Source organism: Leptopilina boulardi, unplaced genomic scaffold (assembly GCF_019393585.1).
Source record: "Leptopilina boulardi isolate dan_hultmark-lab unplaced genomic scaffold, ZJU_Lbou_2.1 LbouV2_123, whole genome shotgun sequence".
NCBI lineage: Eukaryota > Metazoa > Arthropoda > Insecta > Hymenoptera > Figitidae > Leptopilina > Leptopilina boulardi.
Window position 1 is genome coordinate 5,143,942 of NW_026137667.1, and position 18,303 is coordinate 5,162,244.

Sequence of the window (18,303 nt, forward strand, 5' to 3'; positions counted from 1 at the left end):
ACTTCTTTTTTACATTAATGAATAATTTGTTTTCATTTGATTCAAATTAGTATTTTTTAAATTCAGCTTTTCGTTTAATAGAGATGGTAAAATTTTTAGTAGTATTCTTGGATTATAGAGAGGTGATTTGTCAGTTTTGAAATCTGAATTGCAATTTTTGTATATAGATAGATGGCCACTGATTGGAAGATAAAAAGCGATAATGGGATGCACCGTTGGATTCAAAAACTGGCGATGATCGATGAGCTTGGGGGGGCTTATTCCACTCGCTCTGTGGTTTGTAATGTAACCGAGCATGCTGTGTTGCACGCGAGGTGCGATTTTAAAGATTTACTACAAACAACCAGATACTTTATGATACCACTTAGCAGAAGTCAATTCGTCGATTGCACACACACACACACACACGTATTTTTTCTCTCTCTCTCCAATTTTCATATAATCAAAGCCGTCAAAGGTCGTATTTAACAAGACATAAAATATATATTTAAAAAAAAATTTAAACATTGCTATGGCGTAAAATATATTTTCTAAAAATACATTGTGCGAAAGATTTTATTTTTTCCAAAATAGTATAATCATTAATAAAGAACATCTGCCTCTTAAATTTTCATTGTTCAGCAAAATTAATGTTGGGTTACAATTTCCGTTTCTCTGAAAGAAATTGCTTTTGTGTCTAGGGAAACAAAACTGCAGTTTATCCAGGTGTGTTACAACACTGTATGCAGTTTAGCATTTTGGCATGCTACCAACAGATGTGTCAAAGACCTTTTTGGTCCAAGTTTGCAAAAAAAAAAATTGTCGACTTTTGGATCAGATCCAATATGTTTATAATGTATAGAGAAATCTGATTCGTTGAATTCTTCAGTTCCAGTGGAATTTGCTCAGTAGGGGTCTCTCTCTCTCTCTTTCTCTCTTGTCTGACGAGAAAAGAGGCCCTTGAATGCCACACAAACATTAGTTTAGTTATAAACGTTGTCTCCTTTGATCAGAACATACACGAGTAGTCTAGCGAATTTGGTAAGCTGCCCGTCTTTACCAGGAAAGATAATTTACTGTGATATTTCGAGAACCTAGTTATTAGACATGTGCTATATGCAGATACCAGAAATCTATTTTTGATATCACGCTGGTCACTTTTAGTTTTACCCCACCACTCCATAATCTCTTTTTATGAATAATTTTATTCTTCTATTTAATCTCAATTAAATTTCCTTTCTACTATTTTTGTCCGAATTCGGTAAAAAAATTTCTAATTAAATCCGATTATTTCTTTAATATTTTTCTTCTGTTTGTCTTTGATATAGGTTTAATATAAGCATTGTTCAATTTTTTTTTTTTTTTTTATCAAATATGTTCGGATTATTTTCCATTATATGTCAGCTAACAGGGATAATAGCCACACGATGGAGAATCCCCTCTTCACATAAGTTATCGAGGTGTGTCGAAATCAGCTTTTAATTTTCAATGGGTGTATATATAAGACGTTTGGACATTTTGACAACGAGACACGCGTGACTTATATGGTTAAAAAAAAAAATTAATATAAATCAAAAAAAATTCTCGCACAATATAATATTGCTTCGCTGATTTTGTCGAATTTCTATACATATGTATAAGAAAAAGAATTTCTGCAAGTTTTTTTTTTTTTTTTTTTTAACCTCACGCCTGGTCATGTTCGTCAAGCAACTCAGGCAAATATTGTACTGATTCTGTTCACCTGGAAAGGAAGTTCAATGCTCGAGTTTTCTAAAGATTTATTATGAATTTTTGACTAAAAAATTTGTACTGTTTATTGTATATTTTTTCTCAAATTACTGAAATTATATGTTTAAATAAATAATTTACGAGGTAGAAAAATTTCCAAGAAAAAAAAAAAATTGGTGTGTAAATTAAGGCACGTAAAATACAATTCCCCCCTTGCTATATGTAACATAGTTGTTGATTTTGGAGGAAAAAAAAACCTCAAATTAGACTTTATTTCAACTAAATTAGATTTTAATATGAGAAAGAAGTTTTATATATATATTTTTTTTTGCATATTAATATAATATAGAATCGTTAAATATTTATTTATTCTTTATTTTTTTTTTTTTGTTGATTTGTTTCTATTATTTTTAGGCCGATATTATTTAGAAATGGATTATTTCAACATTTTCTCTTTTCTCGCTGAAAAACAGATGTGTATAAAAAAAAAAAAACTCGGACCTTTTCTTTTGACCTAAATTTTAAAATTATTATTCTAATTCTATATAAAAATGAGGACAGTGAAAAATGTTATTTTGAATAGGTTCTTCTCTGATATAAAAAATTGGTTGCTCTTGACAATGACAGATATACCTGCTATTTCTAGCGAGATAGCAACATTATAATGGGTATATATATATATATATATATATATATATATATGTATATTTGTTGGTCAAGAGGCGGCAGGAAGGTCGACATTTGGTCTGGAAAGACTCAAGAGAGAGATTGACTGATCGAAAATCCTTGTCGTCGTAGCCAATTATCAATGGGGATTGACGTATTTACGAAGGAGAACTGAGGTGGTTTCTTTCTCTCTTTCTTTTTTTTTCTTCTTCTTTCTTTCTTTATTTTCTCGTCTCTGTTATATTAATCGTTTTTTTTTTGTTAATTTGACGTCATAAAAACGAGGCCGGACTATAAGTATATATATTTTCACGTCTGACTACTATCATCTTTGACCACTTAAACGGTCCATCGACTCTCACGATACATATATATATATATATATATATATATATATATTTATATATTTTGCGACATCACGTTACCATTTAAAAGATGTTGCAGCCCTAGACTGCGTGACTCTTCGAGGTCTTTATAATACATGTGATATTTAAACTTCATCCACAAGTATCTAATGACTGTTCATGAGTGACTCAAATATATATACATCTCATTGGAAAATCTCGCAAATATATATAGTCAAATGTAAGAAATACTTCTTCTTTTGAAGGCGTAGGTTAAAAATTCTGCTAAATGTTTCTAATAGAAGTGATGAATTTGCGATCATGTGGACGGAGAAAAAATTAATTTTTTTACTTACTAAATTTGGAACTAACAAATTTTGTTTAGTCGCTACAACAAATGTTTATTGTTGCACTAACTATATTTTTGTTACGATAACTAATTTTTAGTTGTTACAACATTTTATTGTTTCTTATAACAAATTTGTATTGTTATACCAAAACGAATTGTTGTAGTAACAAATTTCTTAGTAATACTAACAATATATTCGTTGGTTTAGCAATAAAAATTTGTTGTAAGAAACAATAAAATTTTGTTGTAACAACTAAAAATTTGTTGTATACACCCAGAGAAATTATTTATTTGAACCAAATAAAATCACAGAAAATTAAAAGGCATTAAAATAAGCTGCAACTATTATTTTAATCCAATTTTGCTTATTTTAATACCAAAATGGATTAAAATAAGCAAAATTGGATTAAATTAATCAGCGTTGCAGCTTATTTTAATGCCTTTTAATTTTCTGTGATATATTTGAGTTAAATAAACGTATATTTGTCTCAGAGCCTACTAACTTATTTATTTGGCGTAAATAAAAGTTTTATTTGTCAGAAATAAATTTTTCTTTGGCTCACTGTAAAAAGAAGATACTAAAACAGTACCGATTTTAGGTATTAAAATTGAACTAAAAGGCAATTTAGTACCTAAAGTCGGTATTAATACCTCTCGTTTTACAGTGCTTAAATAAATTTTTTATTTCATAGAAATAAAATAATATTTGCAACAAATAAATGACTTAGTAGGCTCGGAGAAAAATATACCATTTCTCTGAGTGTAGTAACAGATATATTGTTAGTGCAATAATACAGATTTGTTGTAGCGACCAAACAAAATTTGTTAGTTCCAAGTTTAGTAAGTACTACAATTCATTTTTCTCTTTGTGTGAGTGTATTTTTTAACAAAGGAATTAGGAAAATAAGGCCTTGACTATTATTGATAATTGTGAATTAGGTATAAAATTAAGTTAGTTAGTTTTGGCATTAGGTATAAGATTAGGTTAGAGATAAGGCTAATCTTAAACCTAATTTTAAACCTAATGAATTAGGTATAAAATTGTGTTTGGTTAGTACGTGTATTATTTTTGGAGAGTGGGATTTGTAACATTCTTAGAGTGCAGCATTGTAACATTCTTCGAGTTTATAGCATTTGGTATACAACATTCTCCAAGTTGGACAAAGAGTTTCTTCGTATCATTCTGAAGCCCGTTTAGATATGCATCCTGTCAGTCTAAATTTTCAAGTAACTCTCGTACATATATATATATATATATATATATATTCCTTTCAGAGAATCGTTATATACTCACATATGCAGAACTTTATATTTATATATATATATATATATATATATAAAGAAGTCTCAACTTCACCGCATGTAGAAATAAATACACGACAAGTTCGATTAAATCGACCTAGTTTAATATATTCTACGAGAAAGCAGAACGAGTAACTCGAGAAGCGTATATATAGTACTGGTATGCTGCAATAATGACAACGTGTATCATATATAGTCTAAGTATGCATAATTTCTAGTACATCGAAGCATTGTCTGATCCCTTTCTCTCTCTATATATGTTTTTAAAAATAGAAAATCGAGATATTTTTCATTATTTTTATTTTCTTTTGTTTTAATCATGTATAGCAAAATGATTTCGCGTATAGGTTCATCCAAGTTTAGAATTCTTCGAGACGTTATTCTACTTAGTAGAACTTGAGTAAGCGAAAATTATTTTGTCTTTATTTCCTTCTAAAAGCTTCTTTGAATTGTTTGTTTTTAAAAGAATTTCAATTTACATTAAACTAACATATATGCTTTTGATTCTAAATATTCCTAAATTGAAAATTAATTTCTCGTTTGAGATAAAGAATGAGAGATAAATGTAAGATTAATTATTTCAAATAGGATTTCATTTCCTGGAGTATTTTTGAAAAAAAAAAAAAAAAAAAAATTTGCGTATGTTAGAGATTGTGCGTTGTGTAATAGCTCAGGTGTGCCGGGTAAATACAAATTGGAATAAAATGCTCTCCGCTGTGAAAGGATATCAATAATAAGACAAATATGCATTACCATTGAATGTGCATATAACGGTAGCGACGTTCACAGGACGTAACATTTATTAGTATCGATTCAAACGTGAAATGACAGTGATAAAGAACTGTTCGTTGGCTGTAAACGGCAAACGTGAACGGACACATTTACGCGAACTTAAATATATAGTATATACACGAGAGTAACAATGAGAGGCGACTTTACCAGTAGTGAATATTATCTGGAGTAGGTGTTCGTACACAATTTGCTATGTAATACTATATACCCATATAACCAGGGCCATAAAGGCTTTCATTTCTAGAACACATATGCTTAAAGCATATATATGCACATTACTATCACTTTTATATTTACAAGAAAAAAAAAAAATTCTTATATATTACTGAATAAAATTGTTGATTTGTCGTATAACTAATTGAAACTACATTTTATACTTGAATATATTTGCATTTTTTCACATTTTCCTTGGATAATATTTATTTAAACAATTTTTGAAATATTCTTTCATTTTTTTTTTTTTTTTTTTTTAATAATATTTTTCAATACAATGTTATTTTTATAATTTTATTGTATATAAAAAATGTATTATAAATTTTTTATAATTTATTTATTGCATATAAAAAAAAATATTATAAATTTTTGTTTTATTATAAAAATGTAGTATAAATTGATTTCTTTTTTTTTAAATATTTAAATCTCTGATACAAATTCTAAAAAATTTGTTAATAACATTTTCCTAATCTCATTAGATTGACTCTTTTGACGTCAATGCTGTTGAAATTTAATTTCTAGATTTGAGAGTTATTTTCGTATAGCAAACAACAAAAGAGTTAAAATAAATTTTAATCTACACTAAAAAAAAAAAAATTATTTGATTCAAATACTTGATTACTTGACTATTATCAAATAAATATTTAATTGAAACAAATAATTTTTATTTGAATTAAATAAATTGTATTTGAACCAAATAATTTTTATTTGAATTAAATAAATTGTATTTGAACCAATATTTTTTTTTATTTAAAACAAATACAATCTCAAATAATGATTATTTGATACAAATAAATATTTATTTGATATTAAGTAACAAATAAAAACAAAAAAAAATTTAATTTTTAATTTTACAAATAACGAAATTATAACACGTGCGGATGAAGGTTTCCTTCTATTTTTCTTTAAAATCAATTCCTCAAACGAGGCGCGGAAATAAAATTAACTAAACACATGGTCAAGACTATTTTTAAATATTAGGCAAAAAAAAAAAAAAAATTTATTAAAATATTTAACCTTTACTCGTATCATAATATTCTTTCTTTTGAAAAAAAAGAATAAAATAAAAAAAAAGTTAAATAGTTAATGAAAATTTAGATTAATTAATTTTTATATATTAACAAAAACCTTTTTTTTAATAACTATATTAATTGACTAATTAGCAATTGGGTAAAATATAATTTTAGCTATAATTGATTTTAATTTTTTTAAAAACAAATTCGCAGATCTTTCTTTATTTCTCTCGACAAAAGAAGTGTATTTAAGAAAAGCTACAAATGTCAGTTTTCTCTCGAATATTTGCGTCCTCCTCGTGTGTGCATAGTTTTCAAGCAAGTTAATTAAGAATCCGGGGTGTCTCAAAGATTTCTTCAACACAGCTGCCTGACTCGATTCTCAGTAAAAGACGAGCAATTTACCTTTCACCAGAATAACAATTATATATGTACTACCCAATACAAGAAGATTTGAATTTTGGCAAACTTCCTACAGAATAAGAAATAAATGTATGAATAAAAAATAAAACCATAAAAGAATATTACATTTAACGTCCTTGAATAAAAAAAAAAACATTTTTATGTGAAAATTTTTTTCAATTAATCTACTTTTTACAATTATAATAGATAACAATATTTAAATTCAATTATTATTTGCAAATAATTAATGAATTATCAGTATAAATTAAACTTTATAATGAAAAAAACCCCAATGCAATAATTTAACAATTAATTAAATTATTTTATTGGCCCTTTTAGCAATATATGAGTAAAAAGTAATTAATTCGAAATGTATTGCTACCTAATTTGTAATTACTGACATATAATAAACTTAATTACAAAACAGGAATCATTAAATTAAATACATATTTGTAATCACGTCATGTTTCCTGAATCCAATTAACGAAACCTGCATTTAAGATTTATGTCTCTTATGACAAGAAAAAAAAGGATGAAAAACACATAAAATATTAAATTTTTTTTGAATTGACTTCTTTTTTTTTAAATAAATTAATGCTATGGCAATATGTGAAGGAAGTATTATAATATGTAACTAACAGTAAATTGGGAGGTATATTGCAGGCAGTAATGTTGCAGCATAGAGTTTGTTCTGTCAATTTCTGTTTAGTCACTCTTGTCAAATGTCTCTTTCCCTTTGAATGGTTCAACTGTAGATTACCAGTACACCATAAAAGGATCTCGATTCTAGATAGAGAATGACGTGACACAATGTTTCTTTATTTTATTTTTTTTTTTTTAAATAGACGATTACCGGCTTATTGTTGGGAGAGCTATATATACGTTCAATAATAAGCAATCATAGACATTGATGTCTTCCTTCTGTTTTTGAAATCTCTTTGCAATTTTATCTGTGGATTTAATCCAATTCTCATTTAGAAATTGTTTAAATAAAATAGAATAAAAATTGAATTTTTTTTTAATTATAAGCTCTCGCATGATTGGAATATAGGGAGTATTTTATTTATCAAGACCTTGGCCTCTAATTTATGCAGTGGGTTAAGAAAAATAACATCCTGATTTGAAGGTCCTATAAGGTTTGGAAAAAAATAAAACGTATTTCACAACAGTTCCCTTTGTGTAGAAGAAAACTTAATAATGCGTCTATTGTTACCGGAAATCCGTACAATCACTACTTTTTGATAAATAATATACCTACGTCATCTGTTTCAGTTGAAACAGTTCAAGACTTCTTTTGTAAAAAAAAAAAAAATTGACAATGCCGTTTTTATTAGAGCCACGAATTAAAAATCAAAATTTTTTTAATTATCAATTGAGAAATCAGAATTCAAAATTACGTAAGATGCTTTTATGTAAAATTAATTATATTTCATTTATTGTTAATTGTGTAAATTGAAGTAAATTATTGTAATTAAAGAAAGTAAATATTTAATTAAAAATAATTTTTTATTATAATGTTAATCATTATTATAATGAAATTATTTATAAAGTCAAATTTTTTCAGTCGCATTTTTTTTATTTGGATTAAAAAAGGTTCCCTTGTCTCTAGATGGACAAGAAAATGAGATATATATTCAGTTGCGCCCAGAAGTCAGAGGTCAATGTCTTGAAAATTAAATACCGCGCGCGATGAGAGAGCGAAACACCGAGAGCTTTGTCACTCAATTAATAAGACAAATCAAAAATATGCAAAAAAAAATTATTCCCCTTAATTTTAACAAGATTGCGCTAAAATTAATACATAGTCACACACTGTGTGCGGCCAATTTTGTGTACGATGCCAACGAACTCAATGCGAGAGAAATTTTCCACGAATAAAAAAAAAAAAAAAAATCACTTTTACGAATTATTTATTGTCGTCAACATATAGTATTCCACAAAAAACTAAAGATTTTTTTTTCTAATAAAAAGAAAATCAAATTTCATGGAAAAAAAGTATTTCCATTATATATGTGAATATAAATTTGATAAATCGCACAAGTGTGACAGTTGAGTTTTTCGCGGAAGTGACATTTTATATTCTTTTCGAATCTTCACTGTGTTTAAAAAAGAAATTGACACATTTTTTTTTTCACGTGAATTTTTATTTACTCTCTAAATCTGAATTAGTTTTTGCTTTTGAATTAGTAAAATTTAACTATCGAATTAGTAAAATTGAATTAATTTAAAGGAAATATAATTATAATTTTAATTTTCAAAAGAAAATAAATAATTATTATAACTTTAATATTATTAATTATAATTATTACTCTATTATTATTATTGCACATTTCCATGAGATTTGTAATAATAATGGATAAAATAAAAATAAAAGAATTCTTGAAAAATACATTACAAATATTTACTGGGGGTTTTTTTTTTTAATGATCTAAGCGAGTGATATAATTCAAAAGAGCTTCGTAAGAAGAAATAATAATAAAAAAGAAGTCAATAAATGTAAAATTGGCTCTCAGTGTAGATTATTGTTTAAAGTCTTTGGCTCTGCTCCAGATTGAAATATTGTGAACAAGTCTTTTCTTGAAAGTATCCCATTGGCCTAATCCTCATTTCAAAGCCAATGGAATACATAGACTCTTTGAAGTCACGATATTACGATTTATAACTTACATTGCCGAGGCCATTCGTCTCACACTCGCCTCAAACAAATCAGGTTGCTCACCGCATGCTTAAAATGCAGGTTGTATCATTCAATTTTACACAAATGGAAATAGGATTTAAATATATATAAATGGCGAAATTTTAATATAATTCGAAACTATTTTTTTTTCCCCCTTCGCATAATATTGAAATTAAAATAAAAAAAAAAAAAAAATTTTTTTTGACTCACCTTCATACATTTGTGCATATTGCGGAAATCCTGCAGCTCTCAACCATTTACAAGTTTCTTGGGCTTCAATTTCTGAAAGCAAACAGGAAAATATATTTTTATTAAATTTATTTAAAATAAAATGATTATGTAAAAAAGAAAGTTGCGCGATTATTTTATAGTTTCATTAAAAAATGTAATTACACAATTTTCCAAAGTAAAAAAAAATTTTGACGAATAAAAATTGAAATACTTGTCAAAACATAAACGATTTATATTTTGAGAAAAAAAAATTTTTTGTTTTTTAATGAATATTCTTGTCAGTGATAAATTTGAAATAAAAGAAAATATATATATATATATATATATATATTGATGGCTAAAAATATATCGTAAATGTCAATTTACATAAATATACTGTAAATTAATATAATTAATATATATATGAAAATCCTTCGGGGGAAATGTAAGCGCAAGATTAATGAGATCAGTTTTATATATATATATATATATATATATAAGAGAATGTAAGAAAAATATTTTGAGAAATGATTTGATACAAAGGGGAAAGGATGAGAAGAGTGAAGAGGGATATAGAAAATACATTATTGGCAATAAACGATTTACAATGTTGAGATTGATCACAAGTGTCACTATAGTTGATCTAGGAAAATCAATCTTCATTAAAGAGACAGTAACAATGACATTAGGGTTTAGCTTTTACTGAAGTTGTTTGTTTGTTTGTTTTTCATTTCACTGTGTATAGTGTAATCTTTCTCTTTGGCTAACAATAATAATTTAAAAAAAAAAAAAAGAAAAATTATTTGCCTCTTTTTTTTGTGATGTTGGATTCGTTTATATAAATTTATTCTTCTAGAGAGATGTTAAGCAGAGTAGATCTTAACGTCAATCCTTTCAAGGCCGATTTCAGTCTCTTTTGCATACGCAAGATCGATGGCCGATCACATATAGGTATATGAATGAGCTTCAGATGATCTACACTTAAATTTGTAATTGAAAGTATTTGCCAGACTCTTTTTTTTCCAGTTTCTATTTTGAGAAATATGAAAAATTTCTTAATCGTTATTATTCGTTATTTATGTTTTCTTTCTTTTTATCGATCTTTACTAATATGCTTTACACGTGGAGTAAGAAAATTATTGAAATACTATTTATTCGGACATAAATTTGACCGAATTTTTTGTTTAGCCGAATTTTTGTTTACTTTAAACAAATTTCGTTTAATTCAAATATAAATATTTATTTGATATGTGTGTAAAAGGTAGTTATAGCACAGCTTCCTAAAGGAATGTTGTTCGCGTTTTATACATACGTATAAGACAACGACACTCGTGAGCCGAGATGTCCACGTAGTGGCGTGTTTTGCGGAAAACATGAATAAAAGTCACTTAGTCAGTTGTATAGGTAAATATATATATATAATGGGGTTGCTTTCGTGCCAACAGCCAGAGACCTATTCGCTATAAAAGGTCTTGCCCGTAAATCTTGATGATTACCTATACGACATTTGCCATGCAGGACAAGAGAAGTCCTGTCATTTTGAAAAATTCCATTTTTTCATACGCACGCATTATCAAATGTATCATATCTGTCTAATTTCCCATAAAAAATTATATACAATATTATTATTATTATTATTATTATTATTCATACCAAAAATAATTTTCTTTTTAATTTAATAAAATGTCTTATTTTAATAATGCAACATTTTTTAAGATACACTAAAAAAAAATTATTTGATTCAAATAATCGGTTATATTTGACTATTATCAAATAAATATTTATTTGTATCAAATTATTATATTATTTGAGACAATTAAATCGTGTTTGTTTCAAATACAGAAATTATTGCTTCAAATACAAATTAATTTAATTTAATTATTTGGTTTCAAAAATTATTTGGTTCAAGTAATTATTTATTTGATAATAGTTGATTATTTGAATAAAATAATTTTTTTTCAGTGTATAAATTAATATATATTGATTAAATTAAAAAAAAAAAAAATTCGATTAAAATAAAGTTTATACATTAAAAAGTTGGGCTATTAAATTGAACTTTTAAAAATTATTGGGGGAAGGAAAATATTTTACTTTAGTATATATATATGTATACAAAATTTATTAGCAATAATTTAATATTATAATATCGTTAATGAAATTTCTAATTGAATCTCATATTAGATTCGATATTGAATTTTAACTTTTTAACTTGGATATACTGATATATATTAATTGACTAAATGAAAATAAGTAAAGGATTTTTTTAGACCTATTTATATTGATAAATATAAGTTTCTCCTTTTGATGATTAAATTTGAATCTATTTTGAAAGGAATAAATTTACGATAAAAATAAAATCATTTAAATTAATTATTATTTGGACAAATTTTTATTTGACTTAAATTCTTATGTGGGATAATTTGAATTTTGTTTTGTATTTAATAATTTTTATTTAAATTTAAATAAAAATTATTTTTTAATTAAATCAAAATTATGCCCCAAAAGAATTGGATCAAAAAATTTGCTCTAGGAGAAAAATAATAAACCGATAGAATTTCGATTATAAATATAAATATGATAAATGAATATAAATTTGGAGAAAATTCCATACATTCGTTTATTTAAAATAAATACAGAGATTAATTGGAATTTCAAAGGAAATCGTTATATGAATATTATTACATAATTATAATAAAACAAAATGTTGATTGCAAAGTGAAATTGCGATGAATGGAAATGATTTGGAAGTTGGTTTATGAGTCAGTTTTATAAGTATTATAGTTATATATCATATCTGATTTCTGGGCAAATCTACGATTTGCAACGAGACAATATTGTTCGAGAAATGTGCGGTGTAAGTGACCGCAGATATATAAATGCATTTATTGTGATTTATGTCAATGGTCTATTTGCTTTCATAAGAGCACGACAATATCTAATATGTCATGGGATTTATCGGGAAATAATCTTTTGTCAAAATAAACAACTAATTTAAAGTGGGGTATTTATTTAAAAATTTTTTTTTTCTTTCATTAATTTTTTTTCTTTTTTTCGATAAGAATCGTCTGAGCACTGTCGCTTCAATTACGCAAATGTAAATCTCTCTCTCTCTCTCTCTCCCTCGATACTTGCGAAAGGGGATATAGGAACTTATTCCGCACGAAGAAATACACCTACACGATTCTCTTATTTATAAAACCGATATAAACGATGGAGTTGAAAGGCTGAGCTACCGCAAAGCAATCACCATTATCATGCGGGTCAGTATTTTCTATGTATCGATTTTGATAATATGTTTATATATATATTATAACGACGATTGTCGACGCAAAATCCATAGAAAGTACTTGAGCGCAAACTTTATATATATATATATATATGTGTGTGACTTTCTTTGATCGAGATTGTGGAAATGTTCACCTATGGGGAAGAAAGTTGAATTTAGTCTTTAGAAATTTTATTGAGTCAATTATTTTCAAAGGAAGACATGTACTGTGTGCTTGTTGGCTTGTTTACTTTATGAGCCTCGTGTACTGTCTTTATGGAAAACGGAAATTGTTTTCAACAGAGTTATAGAGATAATTATTAATGAAAGAGTCTATAAAACATGTCAAAATCCATTAGTTCCGGAAAAATCAATCAAAATTGTATGCTTTTTCAAAAGGTAAAAAGGTAAAACTTTTTTTTTGGAGAATTTTAGATTTGAATTTTCTTTAAATTGTTTTTGATATTTAGATATAAGAACTCTTTTAATAAGCAAAAAAAAAAATCTTTTTGTTTTTTTTTTTACTGACAAAAATGATATTTCTTTTTCTTTTTTTTGAATAGCCTTGAAAAATGGCTAAATGATATTACATATTGTTATACATACAGAAATGACGGTATATACGTGCCATGACCTACTCAACTGGAATGTGACTGATTCGTACTTCATCCAGGGGCTAAAATAACATTACGTTTATTTTCGACACCTTGGCATGAAATTGGAAAATATTTTTGACTCTTATCGCGTTAAAATAAACCAAAATTTTTCGCAATTTATCCTTGGACTTGTAAAACGATGTTGTTCTATTCAATTTTGCCAATGATGCCATGACCTATCGCAATAATTTTAATTTTCTTTTCCAATGTGAATAATCCTTATTAGTGAATATTGGATCCAAATAAGCCAATAGAAAAATTGGAAAATAATAATTAATTATTTTAGAATATTTAAATTTGGAATTTTAAATTGATTTAAAAAAAGGTGATTAAAATAGTGCATTTAATTGTCGTGGTACAATTGATAAAAGGAATTAATAAGTTGATGAAAGAAGCTTTAAAAAAGATGATCTCCTAAAACAGGTTCATTAAACTTGTTGATTTATTGGTGAATGAATGAGGTGAAATATCTTGTAAAGGCCACGAAATACGTACTTATTTTAAATGAGGTAGAGAGAGAGAGAGAGAGAGAGAATTGTGGGTAGAAGGGAAGACAATAGCGTCTTTTGCGGGAAAGAGAGAATATCGTTAGCGCGCGCGAAGAGACCACAACATATACACGTATGTGTGGGTGTTTTATAATGAGGGGATATATCCTAATGAACGCAAAAATAATCCTTGAACCATGGTCAATATCCGTGTTTGTGTGTGTGTGTGTAACAAGGAACCAATGCCACATCAAGTCGAAAAATATTTATAGAATTTTTTTTTCTCTTTGTCTTTTTTTTTATTGATTTTTCTTTTTTGTTACAAAAATATGAATATAACAATGGGAAGAGAAAGGCAATATAAGTACCTTATATCCAAACTATCGTTATGTCCAGATCATTTCAAACAAACTGACGTTTCATTATAACAAATTTAAAAATACCAATTATTATTATCTCTTATATATATATATATATATATATATATATATATATATATATATATATATATATATATATATATATATATATATATATATATATATATGATATAATGATAAATTACCCACACGCGATTAATTAAATAATTTATCAAAATAAATTTTTCATACCGTCTTTGCAATTAATCACAATTAGTTTATTTTTTGAAATTATTAAAATTCTCACGTTGCATTTTCGTGAGCGCTATATGAACATAACTTTGGGAATTATAAAATATATCCGGCAGAGAGAAATAGAGATTTTTATTGACAGTAAGCTTATTTTATTATGAGAGGTAAATAAATAAAAATGGAAAATAAATAATAAATATAAAAAAAATGTTGGAAATGTGAATATCTTCCAAGTTTCGAACTGTCACTTTCCATAGTTAAGCCCTCGTTTGTGGTTGGCAATACCCTGCGGTTGTTCATGTTGCAAGTTAACCCCAAAACCGGCTGTTAACTTCCACGAAACGTATCATTTGGGGTCTTCTCAATGATGTGATTGCGGGCGATGAAATCCATTACGTGCCATATATTGCGGTGGAAATGATTTACACCTTATGGTCAGTAAATTAATGCGCCTTTAGTAAGGTGCTACTTTCGCAATCTCGAAAGAAGAAGGTGTATATATAGTGGCTCTCAGAAAAGAAAGCGAATCACAAAATATCAATTACTTTCTTTTGGCGCACACGCAAAGTTAAACCCCCCTCCAAAAAAAAAAAAAAAAAAAAAAAAATTGTATTTGATAATACAAAAGACATTAATAAAAATAGAAAGTTTAAAAAATTGTTTCTCTATTGAAGCAATTTTAGAAAATTTTTTTTAAATAATTTAAATAAAGGAAAAATCAACAAAGGCAAATGAACAAAGAATTTTTTTTTCTCAAAAAATTAAATATGTCAAATTTTTAACATAAAGTATGAACTCTAAAATGTTTATCGAGTTTTATTATTGTTTCTTTTTGTATTTCGTCCTTTGTCACGTCAATCCTCGAAAAATTCTTGCTAAAAATAATAATACGTCAAAACATACTTGAGCGCGCATTTCTTGAATGCAATGAAACACCACTAAAAACAAGATTAAGTTCTTTAAAAACTCGTTTACATAAAAGAGACAGAGATGAGTTTTCTGTATAGATGTGTGTGATCCTCTCTTGAATAATTCAAAAGACATAATCACAGATATACGTTTTATAAATCTCTTTTATAAATTGAAGATTACAAGCTCAAAAAAAAGAGAGAGAGAAAATTTTACGTAATTGCGAAAAACTTTTTTTTTAAAACGTATTTGTGTATACGAAAATTAGTCAAATTTTTATTAACTATTTTTTAAATCCGAGTTTTTTTTTGAAACAAAAAAATTTATTTGATTCGAATAATCGGTTAGTTTTTTTTTATCAAATAAATATATTTATTTGTATCAAAATAATTATTGAGTCAACTAAATGGTATTTTTTTCAAAATTATTGATTTAAATACAATTTATTTATTCAAATAAAAATTATTTGTTAATATTTATTTGATATAAGTAATTAAGTATTTGAATCGAATTTTTTTTACAAAAAATAATTTTCCATCACCTTTGAGGGAGGGTAAAATACAATTTTATGCGACAAAGTATAACGTTTTAATATGTGAATTTTTGATGAGGGGAAAAATAAAATAATAACATATATAAATGCATAATGAGACGTTGCATGTTAGAGAAAAGACTTCGTGAATGGAGGATCTAATTTTTCGTTACGTACTTCTCGCTTCCCACGGCTTTCATAAAACGGCCCATAGGCAAATGCTTGCACGTGCATTCAAGCACAAGTATGACAATGAACGTGATAACGTGTGTTAAACAACACGTCCTCTCATCGTCATTAGAATCACTCTGAACTTCGGGAACTTGTTCCTTTTTTTTTCTTTTTTTTTTTTTTTTTCTCTGATATTATGACCACACTAGAGAAAATACCCCGCATTGCTAGATGAGAATGCAACGCTTTAAAAGTAATTAGAGACTCGCGGAAGTGAGAGAGAAAATATTGAGATTAGCTTGTCAAGATTGTGCGGCAACCCACAAAATGCAAAACCAGGAAATGTCTCTTTTTAATTTTGACATATAGGAAATATTTGATTGGCAAAAAAAAAAAAAAAAAAAAAACTTTTGGAAAATTAATATATTTAATTATAATACTTGGCAAAAAGGAAAACATTTCCAAGGTGTACAAAAACTTTCTCATTAATTTTTTTATACGTAATTAAAAAAAAGAATTTCCAATGATTAATTTTTTTTTAAATATATAATAATAATAATAATATATGACACAAATTCTCTATTACCAAAAATTTTTTTTTATTAACATGTATTTTTGAATTTTTTGATTTTATAAAACTGGAAGTTTTTTTTTTTTTTATTGTCATTTCATGAAATTAATGAATCATTGATAAAATGTTTTAAATATTGCGCTTCGTCTCTCGTTGAAATGCGTAAATGCATATAAAGACCCAGCCCACCCGTATGATGTAACATTTAGGAAACAAACTGCTACAGAAGAGCGTTAAGGAGGAACATAATTTACGAGTATGTGATTAATTCGTGGCATGAAACTTTGCGATTTTTCTTACCGAATACCAAACGTCGACAGGAAATTAATTTAGTATCGTGCATTTCTTAACGGTGAAGTGATTTACAGGCACCATGCAAAAATATATACATTTTTCTTTGAAGAAGATTATCATTTGGCACCTGCGAGAGTATATATATATATATATATATGGTTCATTAAAAATGCATTGAAAATCTGTTCACGTTAAATGACGGTAATTATTTAATGAAAATTAAAAATTAGCGACGTTTTTTTGTATGTCATTTTTTTTTTGCGTTTCGTTACGAAAAATATTTTTGTTTTTTATTTATTAGAATTATATAATTTGTTTTTACTTCTTGTAATTTTATTTTTTATATAATTTTTTTTTTTTTTTGAAGAAATTGTAAAAAAAAAGAAAGAAACTTTATGTAAAATTGTGCGCAAATGAACAATAGAAAAATTATGGAAACTATTACGTAAAGTATATATATTTTCCCTATAGCATTCGATCATAATGATCGCAACATTTAGAGAGAAGTGAAACTGGGTTATTTAGAGACACTATACTTATTTATTACCTTTTCAGAATAATTTGAAGTTTAACATTTTGCTTATTTTTACAATTGTAATGTCTATAATATATTGTTGTAAATTTTATAAATAACGAATATATGTATATATATATATATATATATATATAAATGGAGAAAAATATTTGTCTTTGCATAACATTTTGATCGATAATAATAATAATAATTGTGTAACCAAACTTATTGGTTGATATAATAAAATTGTTAAACAAAATATTAACTAAAAAAATTTTGAAAATTTTTCAACTAAAATTAAAAAAAGCTCTCTTCAAAAGAGAGAACGAAACTTTGGTTTAAAGTATAATAAATTTAGTTGAGAAATATTTTGTTCCCCGATTTACTGCAATTATTTAATAACTAATTAGTTTTTGTTTAATAAATTAGTTTATAGGATTGAATTTTCATAGTGATAAGTATTTTTTTTATTAAAAAAGTATTGTTTATTAATTAAAAAAATTTTTTTTTTGTTTTAGGTAAGTCACATTACTGCAGATTTTCTTTTTTCCAACTGTTTCCATAATTGTTGGTAAGAAAATTCTTTTTCAAATAATTATAATTAATTTTGTTATTTT

The 18,303-nt window shown here is 26.3% G+C and overlaps 2 protein-coding genes across 3 annotated transcripts in view; one reads left to right on the forward strand and one right to left on the reverse strand.

Annotated features, from left to right (window-relative positions):
• LOC127290938 (prostaglandin E2 receptor EP3 subtype) overlaps positions 1–18,303 on the forward strand; it is a 249,774-nt gene that overhangs the window by 28,348 nt on the left and 203,123 nt on the right. The window lies entirely within an intron of this gene.
• The window catches only part of LOC127290902 (rho GTPase-activating protein 7), a 167,543-nt gene that overhangs the window by 25,223 nt on the left and 124,017 nt on the right, over positions 1–18,303 (reverse strand). For both annotated transcript variants that reach the window (XM_051319724.1, XM_051319734.1), the window contains one exon: positions 9,676–9,747. In XM_051319724.1, coding sequence (XP_051175681.1) covers positions 9,676–9,747 — 72 coding nt within the window. The remainder of the gene's footprint in view (positions 1–9,675; positions 9,748–18,303) is intronic.